At 32.2% G+C, this 19912-nt stretch overlaps 1 protein-coding gene and 1 long non-coding RNA gene across 11 annotated transcripts in view; both read left to right on the top strand.

Moving 5' to 3' along the window:
- The window catches only part of LOC139498378 (aquaporin AQPAn.G-like), a 337743-nt gene that overhangs the window by 51736 nt on the left and 266095 nt on the right, over positions 1-19912 (top strand). For 2 of the 10 annotated variants that reach the window (XR_011657913.1, XM_071286758.1), the window contains exon 1: positions 9293-9442. The exons of 5 other annotated variants lie outside the window; for them this stretch is intronic. Coding sequence is in view for 2 of the 5 variants with exons in the window: in XM_071286758.1 (XP_071142859.1) it covers positions 9327-9442 (116 nt within the window). In the remaining 3 variants the exon portion in view is untranslated. Of the gene's footprint in view, positions 1-5788; positions 5888-6797; positions 6917-9292; positions 9443-18589; positions 18682-19912 lie in introns of those variants that run through there. 3 more of the 10 variants (XM_071286764.1, XM_071286759.1, XM_071286767.1) reach the window with 3 other exon arrangements.
- Positions 44-5097, top strand: LOC139498386 (uncharacterized). Its single transcript, XR_011657916.1, has 3 exons — positions 44-927; positions 2916-3114; positions 4488-5097. It is a non-coding gene; the product is annotated as an uncharacterized lncRNA (long non-coding RNA).

Genomic DNA, 19912 nt, shown 5'->3' with positions numbered 1-19912 from the left:
ATAGATGAACGGAAATAAGTACTTTTTTAGGAAAATTTACAACTAGATGAACGGAATTAAGTACTTTTTAGGAAAATTTACAACTCAAATTTTCAAAAACAAAATTCTACACTTTTTACCTGGATGTTTTTCTCTGTCTCGAAGCCGCAACCTTTGACCCCGTATCAAACGTAGCGACCAACACCTCACATGACGTATTCTCGATGTTGAGGCATTGACAATATACAATCACATTTATCAATATACAGCAAGTAAGTAATTTGGTGTTGAATGCCAGTAGATCAGAATTTGTTAATTGAACTTTACCTGTTTAAGGGGCACTAGCTGCCAAATTCATGTTCTTCATCGATTTTAATAAAATTCACATTAAACGTGTATATAGTGTTGAATTGTTTATTAAAATGTTGCGCACAATCTTGGCTGATATGCATAAAACCATTATATTTCATGACACTGCATGAAAAAGAAATTGACTTATCGTATAATACCAGAACCAGAGACATATATATTGTATCTAATATCTCTGCCAGAACTAAAAAATAAACTACAGTAAGTCCACATACACATAAGAGGGTATGGATGTGAATTAACAGAATAGAGAACAAAGGACAAAGAAAAAAAAGGAATAAAGAATAGTGAAAGAAAGAGAATAATGGAAAAAAGTGTAAGTTATTAAAAATATAACTAAAAAAAGAAGACAGAAAAAAAGACACCCCTCCGAGACGAGCCTTACATGCACTGTTATTACCCAAGGTTAATTTTACGGCGGCTCATTTTATTTTGGCTTAGAAATAAACATAATTGACAAGTTTCCTTTCCCTGCATTCTCGATCCCACATGTAAATAGCACGGTGATTTTCAAAAAGACATTGATACATCATTACAACACACACTTGCCGTCAGTATTTGAATATATTGATTAAGAAGGTAGAGAAGATTAATGCACGCACACTATTATCCACCACTGGCCTAAATAGTTAGTCCGCAAACAACGAGGGTAATAAAAACCCAGCACTTTGAACACAGCCACCGGTGTGAATCTGAAAGCTTCCCACTATCCATTTCTACCCATAGAAAACTTTTGCCTTTCATTTATCAAAAATGAAATATGTTGATATTAATGGTATATAAGAATTATTGGGGAATTCAAACCATTCCTATTGTAAGTGATAAACATAAATTTATATCAGGGTGATTGAAATGAGGAAAAAAAGGGGGGATCAGGAGTTCAGGGCCCCCTGTTTGGGAAAAGAATTGGTTGATTATATATGGAATCACTGAGTCATGGCAGGAGCAGGCCCCTCTTAGGCAGTCGGTGGACCCCAACTATGAAAAATTCTGGATCCACCACTGTGGTCAGGGTGGTCTTCAGTTGTATTATCTTTTTAAAAAAAAATACACCTGTATAGTGTATATTCTTTAGTGTAAATCAAGGGAAAATACTGTGAACTATCTGTGCATTGGGGCTTATTAAAAGGTATTCCGGGGGGGAAGAAAGAAGGGAGGGTGAGTCCATGGGAGGTAATCCCCACCCCTTTCAATTTGAGAATATGCTATTATCTTGTAAACGGTCCAGATCCCCATCCCTAAACCATATATATTCTTGAATGGGACGATAAAACAAATCAAATGAAATTAAAAGGAGGTCTTTGGGGGTTTCACCACTCTGTTCAATTTGAGAATGTGCTATTATCTTGTGAACGATCCAGATCCCCACCCCTAAACCATATATATTCTTGTCGGGGACAATAAAATTAATAATGAAATAAAATAAAAGTGAGGTCCCACCCCCTCTAGTTTGAAAACTTGTAAACGGTCAAGATCCCCACCCCTAAACCATATTTATATATTCTTGTATAGAACAATAAAACAAATAAAAGGAAATATAGGGAGAGTCCATGGGGTTCACCCCCACCCCCACATGTTTGAGAAACTTTTAAATGGTTGAGATCCCCTGTCATCCAGTGGTTAGGTGAAAAAATTTCAGGATCCCTGATCCCCACCGTCAAACCATATATATTCTTGTATGAGACAATAAAACAAATCAAATGAATATAGGATCATCCCCTTTGTCTTGGGTTGGGAACCCCCCTTTTTAAAATGGCTGGATCCACCCCGGCATACCATCTAGCTAGCTATAAAGGCTTTAAAAATATGAAATCAAACAAGGAAATTAACAGTGTAGGCAACTGTTTTGAATTAAAAAAAAAGTCTTTTACATATATAACAATGTTAAATTTTTTGTGCATTTATTTTTGCTTATCGTATTTTCAATAATGGACAAAATTGCATGATTGAATATTGTAATTTAAGAAAAATCAGCATACATGATATAAAATGGGAAGTGGAAACTGGGAATTTGACAAAGAGACAACAACCCAATCAAAGAGCAGACAACGGCCGAAGGTCACCTATGGGTCTTCAATGCAGTGAGAAAAATTCGGCACTGGTCTTCAGCTCATAAATATGTATCAGAAATGAAAACGAGATACAGCTTTCAGTTGTATTAATAAAAACCTCACAATAAGTTCTGAATATCAGAATATACAGTATTGCAAGATTCTCTCAAAATGTACACATAGAGCTGAAAAACTGTCAGTGACTGTAAAATTAATCATGCTAACATTAAAGTCAATGGAGTCCATCTTAATATGCATACTCTCGTACAAAGGAATATAAGTATGCAATAGACTTCAAGTTTTCAAAAATAAGAGTATCTATGCCATTAATTTACGACAAGATCTTAATCAAGTAATAATTTCGGTTTGTTTAAATATTTCGGAGGTTAGTATGACCTCCTCTTTGGTGATGATGTTTTCGTTTTAAAGTTGGGAAAATTGTTTGTACATGTACCAACAAAAATAAAAACACAAAGTCAATCTAGAATTATGTTTTTATCATTTTTTTATGTTTAGGTTGTCAGCAAGATGAAAAGGACAAGTATGCAGTTCAAAATTCAAAATGTGGATAAGTTGAGGTTCTAGGTCTTACCTTTGCAGATTTTCATATTTTGCATGAATGAAATCAAAGGTTATATGATGGACAGCAGAGAAAGAAAAAAAAAACTTTTCAATTATCCTGCTCCTGGATAAATGTAAAACATCTTGTTTTTCTGTAAGTTTTATGCTCTGTTTTGATAGTGTTAGTGCATTCATCTTTCCAGTCTTTCCTCTAAATTGTAAGTTTTTGGTGAGTGTTCACCATGAATTTCAGTAAGTAACTTGTGGATTTACATGTATATACTCAAAATTTAGTACTAATATTAATGGGATTTTAGCATGACATCCTGCCAAATGCTTGTTAATCATGTTTATGTTCCAGAACAAACAAGTATTTGGACTGTAGGCTTGCCCAATTTTAAGAAGTTGGTCAAGTTTATTACAAACAAATGTACAGTACAGATCAACATAACTGAAATCTTTAATAGATTAATACAAAAAGTTTAATTGCAGTTAAAATAAAAACACAGGTTTGGTCGAGCTGGTACCAGACAGTACAAATATACTTAAATGGTCTGACTGTACACATATGGTGGGACTGTAAGTTCTGGACCGTAAAAGTAACATCCGAATACTGATATGGTCTGGAACATTTATACATGTCTTAAAATTAATATCAAACACATTGGTGTTTGATAGAACTATAATGTTTTGGGATATCAAAATCAAAAATATCCCATTTTTACTTTTAATAAAGAAGAAGATTATTGATGTATGTTTAAATGTATATTAAAATGAGACAGCAAGCCAACAACACAAAAAATAAGGATAAAACATACATATTTTTTTTGTATCAATGTTATAATTGCCAATATGTTCAAGGTATTTTTTCATTGAAATAAAACACAAATTGAAATCTGTCTGAACTTCAAAAGCTTAAAGAAATATTGTTTCTGTTGTCTGCATTTTGTATAATATATTGCAAATTCTTGTGAATAATGGAATGTTATTATAGGTGTCTAAAGTTTTAACATTGATCTTTATACTGTAAATTCATAAATTATTGCGTGCATTTATTATTGCGATTCTGTCATTTTAGACTTAAATGCGATTTTAAATTTTACGATTTTGAGAAAAATCCTGTTTAATCCATATAAAATATTTCATAATGCGAGTTTAAATTATTGTGTTTACAACTCCGTTGCATTTTTCGCAATAAAAAAAAACTCGCATTAATTCCGAATTTACAGTATATATATATATTATGTATATAACTTGGGAAAATACCCAAATGTTATAAAGAAGAATAAATTAATTGATTGTTATATGGTATTAGAATAGGAAGATGTGGTATATTGCTAATTTGACAACCCTCCATCAGAGACCAAAGGATGTAGGCCGTTAGCAACTGATGACACTGGACAACCTTTAACAATCAGTAAAATCCATATCGCATAGCTATTTTTTATTGAAAATCATATTATTGCTACATGTATGAAAACAATTTTGTATAATCCATTACTTTAGATTTTATTGGTTCTTTTTCAGAAGGATTGAAATTCACCACCTAGAATAAATGGAAAAAACATAGAAACAAGACCAGAATAAATTCAAAGACATTGGATCAGTTATTATTTTCATCACTCAGTCAATGATTTGAAGTTCTTTTAAATTCAAAAAAATATTGAAACCACAATAATGTCAAAGTTCTGTGCTGAATGTCCAAAAAGTGGACTATACCATCAAACAATGCTGGATGATAAGAAACTATTAATGTTTTGTGTTGAGAGATATTGTGAAAATAATAGATTTACTTAAATAGCTACTAGTATGTTAAGCCTAACAATAGAGTTTTTATTGATTTCAAATGGCAAATAATTGTGTTTCAAGAAAGTATTCTATAATTCATGAATAAACATATATTGATACTTACATTATCTGCTTTGTTGTTTAAAAGTTTAGTTTTGAACAGTTAAAGAACAATATGCTAAATTAACATTTCCCAAGAAAAAAAGATATTCAATTAAAAAGATTCATCTTATAATAATTTACTACCAAATAGAAAACATTGTAACATACACATTACTGTTTATTTATATCTATATATTTACAATTAGAATCCCATAGGATTTTAATTTGTCCCATGGGATATTAAAAATCCCATGGGATAATAAAAATCCCATGGGATTTTTTTTGTCCCATGGGACAACAAATATCCCATGGGACTACAATAATCCCATGGGACAAAAAAAAATCCCATGGGATTTAACCAAAATCCCATGGGATAATGGTAAATCCCATGGGATTTTGCCCTGTCCCATGGGATATTGAAAATCCCATGTTTTTATAATTCAAATTGCAAAATAAATATGAAAGTAACTGTAGAAAACCAATGAAATTATTGAATCCCATGTAATTCTGCACATTTTGGTTATATACATGATATTGTAGCTCTTGTTTGAGGCGGCGGCGGATTTGCAAATGAGTGTTTTGCAAATTAAAAGTGTCCAGTGTTTAAAATTAAAGAATACAGAAATGAAAGACCCACATCAAAACCCATGAAAAATATTGATATGATCAACACACTGGAAAATTAAGATATTTCATTACCACCAGCTAATATAGTTTAAAATTGTTCAATTTAAATGCAAAAACGCATTTACTGAATGCACAGTCGATTTACAAAGTACATTGTAGCAGTTATAATACAAAAATGATTTACTCCATGTCTATAAATTAATCCTTGCATGTCGGGAAGGCAATTTAATTTTAAGTTGTAATACAAATAAAAGAATATAAAAAGTAAACTAAAGAGGAAGAAACATTATTATGTAACAAATACAACTGCACGATTTTTGTCATATTTATATTCCAAGTGTGACAAAAATTATCATACACTCTGTTATTAAAGTTTGAAGAAGAAGAGAAGTTAAAAACGAGTTCAAGTTGTAAGTATTAAAATTCTAAAGTGAAATACTCAATGATCGTTATATAATTCGTTACTTTTTTCGATTGTGTAAATGAATTATGATATATGAGATAAAAGAAAAATACTAATACACCTTGTACTTTTCTTATTTGAAATTTGAAAATAAATGCATCGCACTATTATAACATGTCCGGTTGATCCGACATTAAAATGAACTGAAGAATTTTTTATAGTATTTTCTTTGACATATTTACAAGATGTAGTAGAATATCAAACTATTAAAATAAACATCATTGTATGTGATATTATTGACCTTATATGTATGGAAATCTATCAAAAAGTTATTTTTGAAATATTACGTTTTGTTTGAAATCACGGACGAGGTTACGTGTACTATAGAATTTGTTCTGTTATTTTGCATTTTGTTCGCAGAGTAGTGATATTTAACTGCATGGCGTAGGGTTTCTTGTCATTTTGATTTACATTTCTGATGTAATTATAAGAATTCTGCTTCATACGAAATGTGCTTCGGTCGACGCTTTTACACCCCAATACATGTAAAGTATAAAAAGAAGCTTTCAATTCTTAAGTAAATTTCAATTTTGATCCCTGTTTTAATTAGTTCAGTATATCTTTTACCTAATGTAAGTGATTCACCATTTCATAATCTATATTGCAATCTCCTCATCATTTTCTCAAAAGCGTAAATATTTGAATATTATTACCTTATATACAATAAAAAAATAACCTTATAATATTTAAACCGAACCTTAAAGTTTGTTTTTCTCGGTTTACTAAACTTGATGTATATATTATATAGCTTACTATACGGTATGGGTTATACCTAATGTTGTTTACTTCTACGTTATTTGGTCTCGGGGGGAGAGCTGTCTCATTGACAATTATAACACATATTTTTTATTTTTTATAATTAATGATCCCTCCGTTTTTACATAACCCTGATACAAATTAAAACCGGATGTGCAAAGTGATAATCTAGACAACGTTTTGGGATGACAACAATTTCGGATGCATCTCTTGAACCAATGTGAGTATTATCTTATCAATTTGTTCTAACCCGGATAATCCAGTCGTTAAATTCCGATCACTACGATCACTCCATTACGTGGATAAAGGGCGCTGAATTATTCGAGTTATCAATTTGCACATGCACATGGCAGTTTATCTGATCAATTATAAAGTTGTTGCAAGTTTCGGATATTGTAAAGAACGTTTGATAAAACAGCAAGATGAAAACGCACACGAATGTTGCGATTTCCTACGGTTTATGCACTATAGCTTATATTGGTAACTAGGTCGTGCTTTATTTTAATATTAGCCCATCAAAATACCGTATATTAAGACAAAACCCTTATTATCTTGAAGCAGAATAAACTAACTTCAAGAATAAACATTGAGCTTTCCTTAAAAGTGTAAATTACCCTCAGCCTGAACTTAGAGGTACACGTTGTGTTCGATTCTAACACATCAACGTCCGGATTCATTGGTATTGGGGTTATAAGTGGTGATAATTAAAACAACCAAACGTGGCACTCGCACTGAAATTTTTTATTTACTTCGGCGAAAAACAATCTGTTTTGTTAGCGACAAGTCGAAAACATTTTTTTTCTTTCAATTTTAGCATTCCATATAGTGGCAGCTGAGGGTGAAACAAACAATTATTTTTTTCTCAGGGTCAAAAGCAAATTATTTTTTCTCCAAAAACTGGAAACAAACTTTTTTTCCAAAAAAATCCATACCCCCCCCCCCCCCAGAAAATCAAATGGTTGCTGCCTTATACATACAATGTAACTATGAGTATCAATAATCTATTGTCTGCTGTTCTTTTGAAAGTAGATCGGCTAGTTATGTGGTCCGTACATTAAAATATTGGTTAAACAAGAACTATCTTTAAAAAAGATATCCGACGTATTTAAATTTGAGTATATGTTTAAAACTATCATTTCGATAACCTTCAGAAGCACACAGATACCATTTAAATAGCGTTTTCTCTGTTTGTGTTTAGTATTCTCGGTCCTCCTATCTTTCTGTTTACATTCACCAAAACCCCGCGGAAATCTCACATGCGTAGTTGCGTTCTAAAAGTCATGTAAGTTCGTACAACAAACTTTACATTAAAAATTATATAATTGTCCCGAATAAACAGTTGTCACGGATGCAAAGAGCTATTGGAGAAACAATTATTTTGATAAAATATAAATCTTTGTAAGATCTAGTTCAAATATTTATAGTTTTTCACTTGCTTTCCATCACGATATAACTAACGAGACGTTTTTTCAAACACAACCAAATCACCCACCATGACAGCATTTTGTCCAATCACAGAAAGGATTTTCGAGCATGCGTATTCTGTTGCCATAGTTAAGCGTCATCAAGTTCAAAGGGCACAAACCGAAACTATACCGACTACGTCGGAATAAACTACAAATGCTTAGCTTACGGCAAATTAACAAATTCACATTCTAGACAAGTACATGATTTGTCAAATCATTTACTTGTCTAAAATTGTAGTACATTAATACTGAAAACGTAATTCCTAAATTCCGTTGAATTTTATTGTCTTAGTTTGTTGCACGAACTTGACGTCTTTTTCCGTATTTTGAAATACTATTTTTTCATTCTTCCTTTTTTTTTTTTTTAAAGTTGCTCTGATTTCTTATTCGGGTTGGCACTATTTTTGGTCATTTATGATTTTATTAGCTCTTCAATGTTTCTTTTATATTTAGATTTTTATATGATTTTGTCCCTGAGCAACACTGACGAGACATTAATTGAGCATCGCGTTCAGAAAAATAAGAGAAAAAAGATACAAGAAATGTCTTATCAATATCTTTCACATCACTGACCTTTGTTTGATGTTGACAGAGAATCATTTTCTGAACAAGTAAATTCAAATAACATTGATCCATAATGATTGTAAAAGTTTCAACATACAATCAGCTATAGTATTCATTTATCATATTTATTGAAACACGTCGTACACAATTAAGCATCCTTTTGAATATTGCTCTATACACATCAGAAATTGATGACATGCATACATGGTTAAATTTTAAACAATTGAAACAAAACAAAATCGTCCATTACAGGATTTTAAAAGTATAACAGGTAACCCATTGTCAATTTATTTTCAATTTACCGGAAAAATCCAGTTGTCATATTCAACTCATTACAATGACTGCATTAACTATATGCAGGAGCTAGGACACTGACCGTTGGAGGGCGCTGCATTGTTCAAGTTAAAATTCAATCGATAATTTTTCAATCACAAAAATTGACGACTCTGTTTTGAACTCTTAGGCTATCTTAAGTCCGAAGTATCTTATCCTTTGATTTATCATTATCATTAAATAAATACGAAGCACAGATGTTTCATAACTATGTCAATCTAGTGAATTTAGGTGAATGTAACCAATTGTGAAATAGATTTCAATAGGATGGGTTTAGGATGTGGAGTAAAGAACGTAGAACTTGTCGCTTACATAGGGAAGCAAACTCAAGGGAGCGAATCAAATGAAAGGGAAGCAACTCAAGGGCACGAATCAAATTCAAGGTAATCACCGTGAGTGTTTACTTTATTCATGTTGTAAAAAAAGATAATCAATTTTTTGTTGTCTTCTTTTTACTGTTGTTTGTCTTTGCAACCTCTTGCTCGTGGCATTGTAAATCGAGTGTCTGTTCGTTAGCAAATTGTTATTTTACATTGTTTCCTCAGCATGTTCTTTTAAGATGTTGCTTTTTATTGTCAAATATTCGCTATCATAGAACCTAATGCATTGTGGTTAATATTTTGAAAAAGGGTTCACCAAAACGTTTTGATTGGTTAAAAAGAGTCTCACATTCAACAAGGAATCACCCATAGTCCTTTTATGACGGAACGGCGAATTATTGAATAAATATCAACATAGAATTTTAGTGGATAAGCGGCACAAATGCGCGTCGTGCTCGAGTGAACGTTCAGTTTTATTCATTCATGAGTCGAATATTTTTAGTGTTAATTATAAGTGGATAACGTAGTTAATGAAAGGAACTATGTGCTTCCACTTCATTCATTTTAATGCAACTTCGTTGACAACTTTTGTATAACGCATATTAGTGAGAGACGTCATCTGATTTATTTATTGATTGTTGGTTACTTAACGTCCAGTGGTAAATATTTCATAAAATTGAGAAAGGAAATGCGGGGAATGTGTCAAAGCGACAACAACCCGACCATAGAGCAGACAACAACCGGCGGCCACCAATGGGTCTTCAATGTAGCGAGAAACTCCCGCACCCGTGGCGTCCTTCAGCTGGCCCCTTAAAAAATATGTATACTAGTACAGTGATAATGGACGTCATACTTAACTCCGAATTATACTTAATGTGTTGCAGTACTAGTGTTCCAGGGACTTTCTATACTAACTAAGTGTTCTTTATTGTTGTTTGTGTTTTCGTCCTCTTACATGTACCATTTGTCACGGTATTGTCTATCTGTCAAATCAGGGTTTCGTTTTGCTTATTACGTATTGTATATATATATCCGATGGATACGCCGCTAGATCAAAACTGACGAGGAAAGGTAACACACGGCCAGCGAAAGCTCTTTTTTTGAGAGCCCAGGTGGTCGTGTGGTCTAGCGGGACGGCTGCAGTGCAGGCGATTTGGCGTCACGATATCACAGTAGCATGGGTTCGAATCCCGGCGAGGGAAGAACCAAAAATTTGCGAAAGCAAATTTACAGATCTAACATTGTTGGGTTGATGTTTAGACGAGTTGTATATATATATATACATCTATTGTAGGGTTGTCACTGACTCAGACGTACTTATGAATATAATTATTTTCTGTGACTGTATCTTACATTAATTTGTAGGATCCTTTACTATAGATAATTTAGCTGATCTGTAACAATAACATCTTCATGCCTTATATATCATGTACTGTAGTACGCCGCTAGATTAAAACTGACGTGGAAAGGTAACACATGCCCACCGAAAGCTCTTTTTATGAGAGCCCAGGTGGTCGTGTGGTCTAGCGGGACGGCTGCAGTGCAGGCGATTTGGTGTCACGATATCACAGTAGCATGGGTTCGAATCCCGGCGAGGGAAGAACCAAAAATTTGCGAAAGCAAATTTACAGATCTAACATTGTTGGGTTGATGTTTAGACGAGTTATATATATATATATATATATATATATGTTCAATTTCGTATTTTCAGAAATTTATTATGCATTATCGGTAATAATTTGAAAAAGGGTACCGTTGTGATTGCCCAAAAAATCTCAAATTCAACCAATGACGTGGCTTTTCTTATTTTTGTTCATGAACATTTAGAACAATTCCTTACTTTTTATTCGCATAAAATAAATATGACCATGGAATCTATAGCGATTTATCGACCCGACTGCGTGTTGCGCTTGAGAGAGTAATCAGCGTGTTGCGCCTAATCTCTTTATGATTTTCGCTAATCTCGAGATGAATCCTACCTTTTTGGGGATAACCTTTATGTCGAAAGGTTGCTGTCTCATTGAAGTATTAATTCCCAACAACCATTTCATTCAATGAATTTCCTAATTTTCAATATAAATGCGGTACAGATGTTTCAAATTGTGGCTACTCTAAGTGTCTTTTGGTTTTTATGGAAAGCTGCATACTTAACTTTGAAAATGCAATTTATTTGTATCAACAACCACTGACAAAAGTACTTTCATTATAAAGCATTTGATGTTACACGTATTGCGTAATTTATCAGACTTATAAGGTGACGTAATATTTAAATAAAACAGATGTTTTTGAAAAAAATCCAACATATAAGACTCTTATTTAAATGTCATTGTCCTCAAATTCACATTGCACAAGCTTTAATCTTCCATTTATTGACAAAGAAAAATGATAAGGGGTTTGAGATAAAGGGATTAATTCTAATACTAGCGCAAGGACAGATTTTATTTTTTCTATGAATTCATAATGTTTACTGTTTATAGGACATACCAACAGCGTTCAATCAGTCATGATTATAAATTGCAACAAGCATGATATTTTTTTCTTCAACTTTAATTCTATGTAATCTCTTTTTTGTATTTTATTTGTTCGTATATTCTTTTTGTATACATGTAGGTTATCATAAATTTTGTTCAAAACATTTCATATGACAGAAATTTCAAAATATTTCGTGTCAAATAATGCAAGTATTTTCATTTTGCAATCCTCATATTCTAAAGAACAAATCAAATACATTCCTGAATTTTCCAATAGTTTTTGACCTTTTACACAGTTTCTTTTGAAAAAGATATTAATATCCTTATCAACACCCACCCATAAAGTATACGAAATATTTTGGCGGTTATTATTTTGGCGTATTCATAATTTTTATCAATACTTTTGCATGTGCACTTTTCAATTAGCGGAATTTATTTTGGCGATTTTGTTCTATCCGCGAAAATAGGCGAAAATTTACACCCCGCGAAAATAACCCGCTATACGGTACATGTCATCCCTCTTCTTTAAAACATATACTAGAACACACCCGCGAAATCGTGGGCATTTAGAGCGTAGTTAAAAGTATGCAAAGTGTTGTAGGAAGAATTTTGTAAAAAAAATAATGACTTGAGAATTTCCGGAAAAGTATTAAAATTCATAGGTACTTGGGGACAGGACAATGTTTTTTTTATCCATCCTCCTTTATTTCCAAAATTCCCATTTTTTGTTTTCTATCAATGTCATTATGAACATACATTTAGTATATTATGAACATTCAAGTCAGGAGCCTGTAATTCAGTGGTTGTCGCTTGATTATGTATTACATATTTGTTTTTCGTTCATTTTTTGTACATAAATAAGGCCGTTAGTTTTCTCATTTGAACTGTTATACATTGTCATTTCGGGGCCTTTGATATCTGACTATGCGGTATGGGCTTTGCTCATGGTTGAAGGCCGTAAGGTGACCTATAGTTGTTAATTTCGGTGTCATTTTGGTCTCTTGTGGAGAGCTGTCTCATTGGCAATCATACCACATCTTCTTTTTTCTGGAGAATTTCAGAAAAGGTATCAAGTCATCAAGTCATAGGTACTTTGGGACAGGATAATTGTTTTTCTAGCCCGGCTCCTCCTTTTCCCCCCAAAAAAATAATTTTAATAACACATGAATAATTTTAGCGCTTATCTGTATATCATGAACATTTATAAAAGGGGGGGGGGGGGGGGTCGGATGAGTCCTCATCCCGATATATCGGGCTTAAAAACATGAAATCTCGAGGTCCCGAATTTAATAAAAATTTAATATCCCGACATCCCGAAATTCGAAATCCCTGTTCCCGAAATGGTCAATCCCGAAAATTCCGATCTTTAAAACGCCCGATCCCGACGTCTCGAAAAGATCCTGCACCCCCCCTTTTCCCCCGCCTCATTCATTACTATACATAAAGTGTATTTTGTTTTTACTTTAATTTAATTCTCAGTTGAATAATCGATCCATGGCGGTCATTGATATATTATACAGACCCTCTTTATTTTATAAACTCTGTGGCCGCCACGGATAGTTAACTCGAAAATGATATCAGATAGAAAATACTCTTTATTCGTAGTATATGTATGATCCAAGTATACAGAAAAACGCAAACGCAAATCTGACTTAAAATTTCGTCCAATGACGGAAACATACCCGGTCGCCTTTTTTCTTGTTTTTCTCCCAAAATTACTCAATCTGAATAATCATAATATGAATGGATGACAAATGCGACTATGCACTGTACCTATAGGACACAGAGGCATGATGATTAATTTATTGTGGAAAGTAAAGAAGCGTCACACAAAATGAGGTCTTCTCGTTTAATAGTATAGAATATATTATATTGACCAAAACATTAGTTGAACTGATAATTGTTGTTGTTGATATCTTTAGTAGATCTATTTACTTCGTGTGTATAAATGTTTTTTTCTTCATTTAACAATTCTTGAAATGTTTAAATGGATTTTCCTAATTTACAAAGCAAGACATTTAGAGCGCAGAAATATTAGAAAATTATGCTGCCATACCTAGTTCACATTTATTGTATTTTTCATTTATTTGCATGGATTCCTAAACGGTCTTTAAATAATATTAGTAAAAACGTCACAGGAGCCCTTATTACAAGGCATTGGAAATCTGAAGGAATGAATTCAAATATCATGTTCCATGACATACTTTAGGTCTAATCAAAAGAGTGAACTTGATATACCTACAGTAAGTACTTTGATGTTTCTTTCCCCTCAGAGACTGATTTAAAAACTCATATCATCGTGACCATGTAGCTGTTTATGTGTGTGTTACGTACACAAGGCTTACAAAACAGGGATATAAGAAAGGATAACTACATTTTCAATTGACACAACACAAGTTCTGACACTGTGTGTATCTCCCCTCCTCACGAGAAACATGTTTTGTTGTTGTTGTGAAATTAGATGATATAGGTTGCACTTTGTAAATACAGCTGTCGCTCAAACCACGCCTCTTGATTTAGAATATTCATAGAAAATTAATTTTGTTTACATACTGGTTCCCAGTTATGCTCTCTGTGTTCCATCTTATATATAGAGACATAACTTGGGAATGTAACCAGTAAATATAAATGTGCATATTGTTTACATTGAAATCTGTGGTAACCCTTCATTCGAGGTAAGGGTAGTTAAGAAAATTGGTGTTATATTAAACTCTGAAAAGTTCAGGGCATATAAACGTTGAAAATATGCCGCACAGCCCTATATTTTGACCTTTGACAACAATTGTAGTGCATATGAACTTTCAATTCTAGGATAAGACTTTTTCAAAAACTTCATAGTAAAAGTGGTACAGTTTTAGCCGTAAAAAAAGTTCCATGGGAAATGGCATTGTCAATATTTACAGACATGCAACCTTTAGACACCATGCAGCTGCATGTGCAAAGTCTTGATCCTGTTATTTAGTGGTTATAGTTTGTTATTACATGTCTCATTAATTTTAAAGTTTGTTCTTCGTTTTTTTGTTTATTCGGTACATTAATAAGTTTTCTCATTTGTATTTAGGGGCCTTTTATTGCTTGTTATGCAATACACCTAATCGCTATTTATTTCATTCCGGATAAGTTCTACAATTACACAACTTTCTCATCCAGTTGAAGCTATCTGTGACCCTGTTTAAACAATTCACCATGCATGATACTTTTTAATAAGACCTATTTAAACTACCGTAAATACTTCATACAAAATATTTTTTTTGTATTTTTACTTCCATTTTAATTTCGTTTAATATTTTAATTTTTTGTATTTACTTCAATTTTAATTTCGAAAAAGTGGATCATACTCTATCAAAGTTTCTTGATGATCACTTTCTAAAGTTCTTTCTCCCTCAGCTCACTACTGATAACCTCAATTATCGGCGGCTTGACCCAAACAGGAAGTTGTATAAATGACTGTTTTCCCCGGATTGGACTAAATAGCGATAAGGTGCATATATAACGCTCTGTGTTGATGGCCGTTAACCTTTACTTATAATTTGTTCTTTGGTTGAGAGTTGTTATATTTGCTATCATACCACATCTTTTATACTTCAAAACAAAACGCAAGAATACGATTGGTTCATACGAGGGGCATATTTTTCTCTTAGTATTCATTGGCAAATACTTAGGCTATATGACCCTTCACGCTTGATAAAGTATAAGTATAAGCTTTGTTAACTATGGATGGTTGTTATGACTTATGTTCAAAACGTCATAGTTTATAAATTTTAATATCAAATTTCAAACATAATAATAGATCAGTGGAGGATCCAGGGAGGGGGTATGCAGATTGAAAACCCCTTTATGACGAACAATGCATTTAAATATATAACACATAGAAGAGATTGACTTCCCCTCAGATGACACAGTTTTCTAGGGGCAACATTCTGTTCTATCAACCTCTTAGCTATGCGTTATTTATATGATTTTTTATGGGTGTAATACGTCCAAATCATGGTATGTCACTCACACCCGGTTGAATACAAAAATGGGTCGAAAAAAATATTTCCTTTAATTTGACACTTGTAGGTAATCGATCCTATATTTTATTGGAGTAAAACATTTCTGGGTCATAAACATATATCTTTGGTATTTCAAAGCACCATTAGTTTCTTATTTGGAGTTTCCGTAGAATATTTTGGAAACTTGAGGTTACATGGTTACTAAAGCTTGTACACAGGTTAGATAAGGGGAAATTGATTGGTTAACTTCCACTGATGGTTATTTTTTTATATGCAATGAAATGTGATGTGAATTTGTTTCGATTGTTCCGGTTCGGATAAAACTTTACTCATGCCAAGTATTTCTTTATTTGAAACAAAGATAAATTCTGCACAATTCTTTTGAAAAGTGCAAATTTAACAAATGCTAATAAATAGGTGAAAATCAATGATGGTATTTACACCTTATAAATGATTAGCACAAGTACAAAAATGTTAATGTCTTCTGATCAAACAAAAGGATTAAAAAGAAACCTCGCACATCTCTTATTCTTTATAAGTATCCAACATATGAAATACATCTGTTAAACTATCATATAGGATGTGTTTAAAGCAATAACTCAATATTAAAAATGACCTTGGATTCAACGTCGCAAATTACTTTACATTAATCAGGATAATAGCGACAAAAGTAATGATTTTTTCACATTAGATAAATGATAAATTCCATTCAAGAAAAATGGCATTATCTTATTTGATGGTTCGATTATAAATTGCTGACTCTATAGAATAGAAAATCATTGCATCTAAGATTGTATCTACATTTACACAGGGTAAATGGGTCCAGAAGAGAGATTCCGAAAGGTCATTTCGTGAAGTAGAGTATATAGCACTATTTTACTATATATATGAAAAATTTTGAAATCATGTGACATGAACGATTTTTTCACAATTAATGATCACATGCTTAAAAGAAGACATGTTAACCACATGCATTTCCCATCTTTTATTTAACGCTAAATATTAGGTCCGAGACCACAATTGTCGTCCCTTGATTACAAATATAGTCCCTAGTGTTGACAGTGGGTTACTTGCCATTAATTTTTATACATCTTCCAAATTTATTTCTCCATGTTTAATGCCTCAAGTTGCAAGAAAGGGGGTGAAATTACACTGTAAAAAAATTTGGGTTCAAAATTTTAAAGGAAAGTAGTGATTTGGTCCAGCTGAAAAAGGTTGAAAATTAGCACTTCGGAAGCTGTCAAAAGATTTCAAGACGCCCTAAACATAAAATTGTCTATATTTTGAGTTAGAGCCGATTAAGTTTTCTATAATTTTGATATATTAATTTGTCCTACAAGTAGTACAACACACTGTAAAAATTTCATTGAGAAAGCGCAGGTGGGATTTTTTTTAATTTTCATTTATCTTCTGAAAGAAATGCACTACGAAATAATTGTGGTCTCGGACCTAAGAAAGGGTTAATTATCAACAGATCGGTTACTCTGTGGACTGCAGGCGTACACGATACTTAACGTGATTTTTCAATTTATCGAAACTGACAATCGACAAAACGATTTCCGCTGGACTTTCTCCTGGAGTTTCTTATCACAAAAGAAAAATATGCCATAACGTTAGTAAGGCGAAAGCTACCCAAGGGATTCAAGTATAATTGATAATTGATTGATTGCTGTCTGCTTAAGGATGTTTGCTTGTCATGTTTTGGAATTTTTGTCAGATTTTCGAAATCTTCTGGTTTTATCCATTTACAGGCCTTAAAATATTTTGCCCATGAACCCCCATTTTTCTTTTCATCAATCTTTTACATGTATGATTATAAGCCGTTTGTCAAAGTTTTATAAAATATAATTTATTTCTTAATAGTTTTTGAGAACTTTAACTGGTCAATGATAAAGCTATAAAAAATCAAGAGAGAACATTTTCCCGCCAAAATTCCGATGGCTTACATCTCGAAAACAAGCACATTGACCCCTATATTTTTTTTATAGCTTTTTTGGATCCTCAATGAATCCCCTATCAATATAATTATACTAGTTTTATAGAAAGTTATTTATTTTGAAACTGAGCAGCGAACATCCTTAAAGACCAGTGAGAAATATTTCATGAATGTTCAGCTAGGACTGTGATAATAATAAAAATAAAAAAAACAAAAAAAAAAACGGATGTGAACATTTTTTTTTTAATCAAACAATACAACCAACATTGCAAATTTCGTGTTGTTGGGTTGATTCAGGATATGAAACCAACACCACCTTTCCGTCCTATAAAACACTAAAACAGAGGTATTTTTCATTGATGATATTTACGTAAAAGAAAGAAATAGTCAATTAAAAACTCATTAATTAAACAAATTGTTTAAAGACCGCCCTTGATAATTACGATAAGATATATGAAGTCCACCACAAATGCAACTACAGTGAAACCTGTTTAAACCGAACCTTTTCTGGACTTAAGATTTTTAATCGGTTTTTGCTGATGTCCGTTTTATCAGGTTCACAACGCATACAATTTGATATGACGGTGCGTAAGAACATGTTTGGTTTATACAGGTTTTGGTGTATGCAGGATTCGGTTTTGCGAGGTTTCACTGTACATGTATTTGTATATTTAACATTTATCTGCGTTATACAGTCAGCTTACATAGGGAATAATACAAAATCTTGGGTAAATAAAGGAAAGTAAAATTTCAAATGACCATAACTTATCAGTAGATACCGTAACAGTTGAATTCTTTTTAATCTGGAGTGGTCACTTAATTTTAGCATTTGTAACTGTGTGTGTTTTATGTTGGTTAGATCTCGAGAGTACTAGCTTTACGATATAGAAAGTTATAAAGGTAAATTGTGACATTTGTAATTATTACTTATTATTTTTGCATGAAATATAAATATTTTAATAGTTTCTATTATTATAGTAAATTTAGTACAACTTTACTTTATAATTTTCAATGGTTTTTTCAAACATGGCATATACGTGTCTCTCATTCTAAGACAAAGTTTGATATTCTGGGGAAGAAAGGGACAATTGGATCTTGGAAATAAATTTTATTTTTCGCCTGGTAAGAACTGGCAGTAATAATCTTGCTCAAGTCACTGAAAATGAACATTCTACATATCAAAATGTATGAAATAATTGTGAACAAATTTTTAAAGAGAAAATATTTTTTTGAGCAGCTTTGTCGAACGCAATAATTAAACCGGCCTTTCCCCTTAGTCGATTTGTACTTATACCAAAAGTTTATAATTTTATGTTTAATACTGCGGCTCTAATAATTTTTTTTTATATAATTTTCTTTCTTCCTTAACGCGGACAGTAACTTCATATACTAAGTATGTTCAAAGCAGTTTTAATATTATATCTTTTCCTCACAAACATGGGCTCATATTTTAATTTGAAAATTTAGATGACTTTAGGAGAAAAACAGATCGTATATCACTCGATACGATGTAAAATCCTTAATAAATATTAAAGAAATATTCGTTAAAATCAAATGAATAACATCCTTGATCTACAGGTTATGTTCTAATATTTCATTATCTTTGTTTGTAATACAGATCCCCTATGGTAATTTATTTAAAATTTAGAAACAAAGTAATTATATAATATATTTAAGTGCGATGCGCAAAACTAATCAATCGCCAAACCTCGAAACTTTCAAAATGTAAATTTTACAATACATCTACCACAACCTCTTTTATTTTCTAAATATCTATTCTATATATATTTTTTGCAAAAGGTTTCTATATAATATTGAAAACATACTATTTAAAACACAAATGTACGATTTAAAACGACTTTGTTTATAGTCAAATTCTGTAGGAGTTATTACCAAATTTATAAATTGATTAAAATAATATTTATAAAGATACAGGTATTGAAACTAGTTAGTTCTTTATTTATTTAAATATGTAGTTGCCATGTGGTGTTTTCTTTGACATCGGTATTAACAAAATCTTCACCGGAACTTGTGCAGACTGATGCACTCTGCTATCAACCTCAGCCATGTGAACTTCTTGAAATGACATTAAAAATGGGAAAGGCGACATTCTGTAAACATGTACAAATTT

The sequence above is a fragment of the Mytilus edulis genome, chromosome 12 (genome assembly GCF_963676685.1).
Source record: "Mytilus edulis chromosome 12, xbMytEdul2.2, whole genome shotgun sequence".
Taxonomy (NCBI): Eukaryota; Metazoa; Mollusca; class Bivalvia; order Mytilida; family Mytilidae; genus Mytilus; species Mytilus edulis.
Note: the sequence above shows the minus strand (reverse complement) of the source record. Positions and strands in the feature narration are given on the sequence as shown.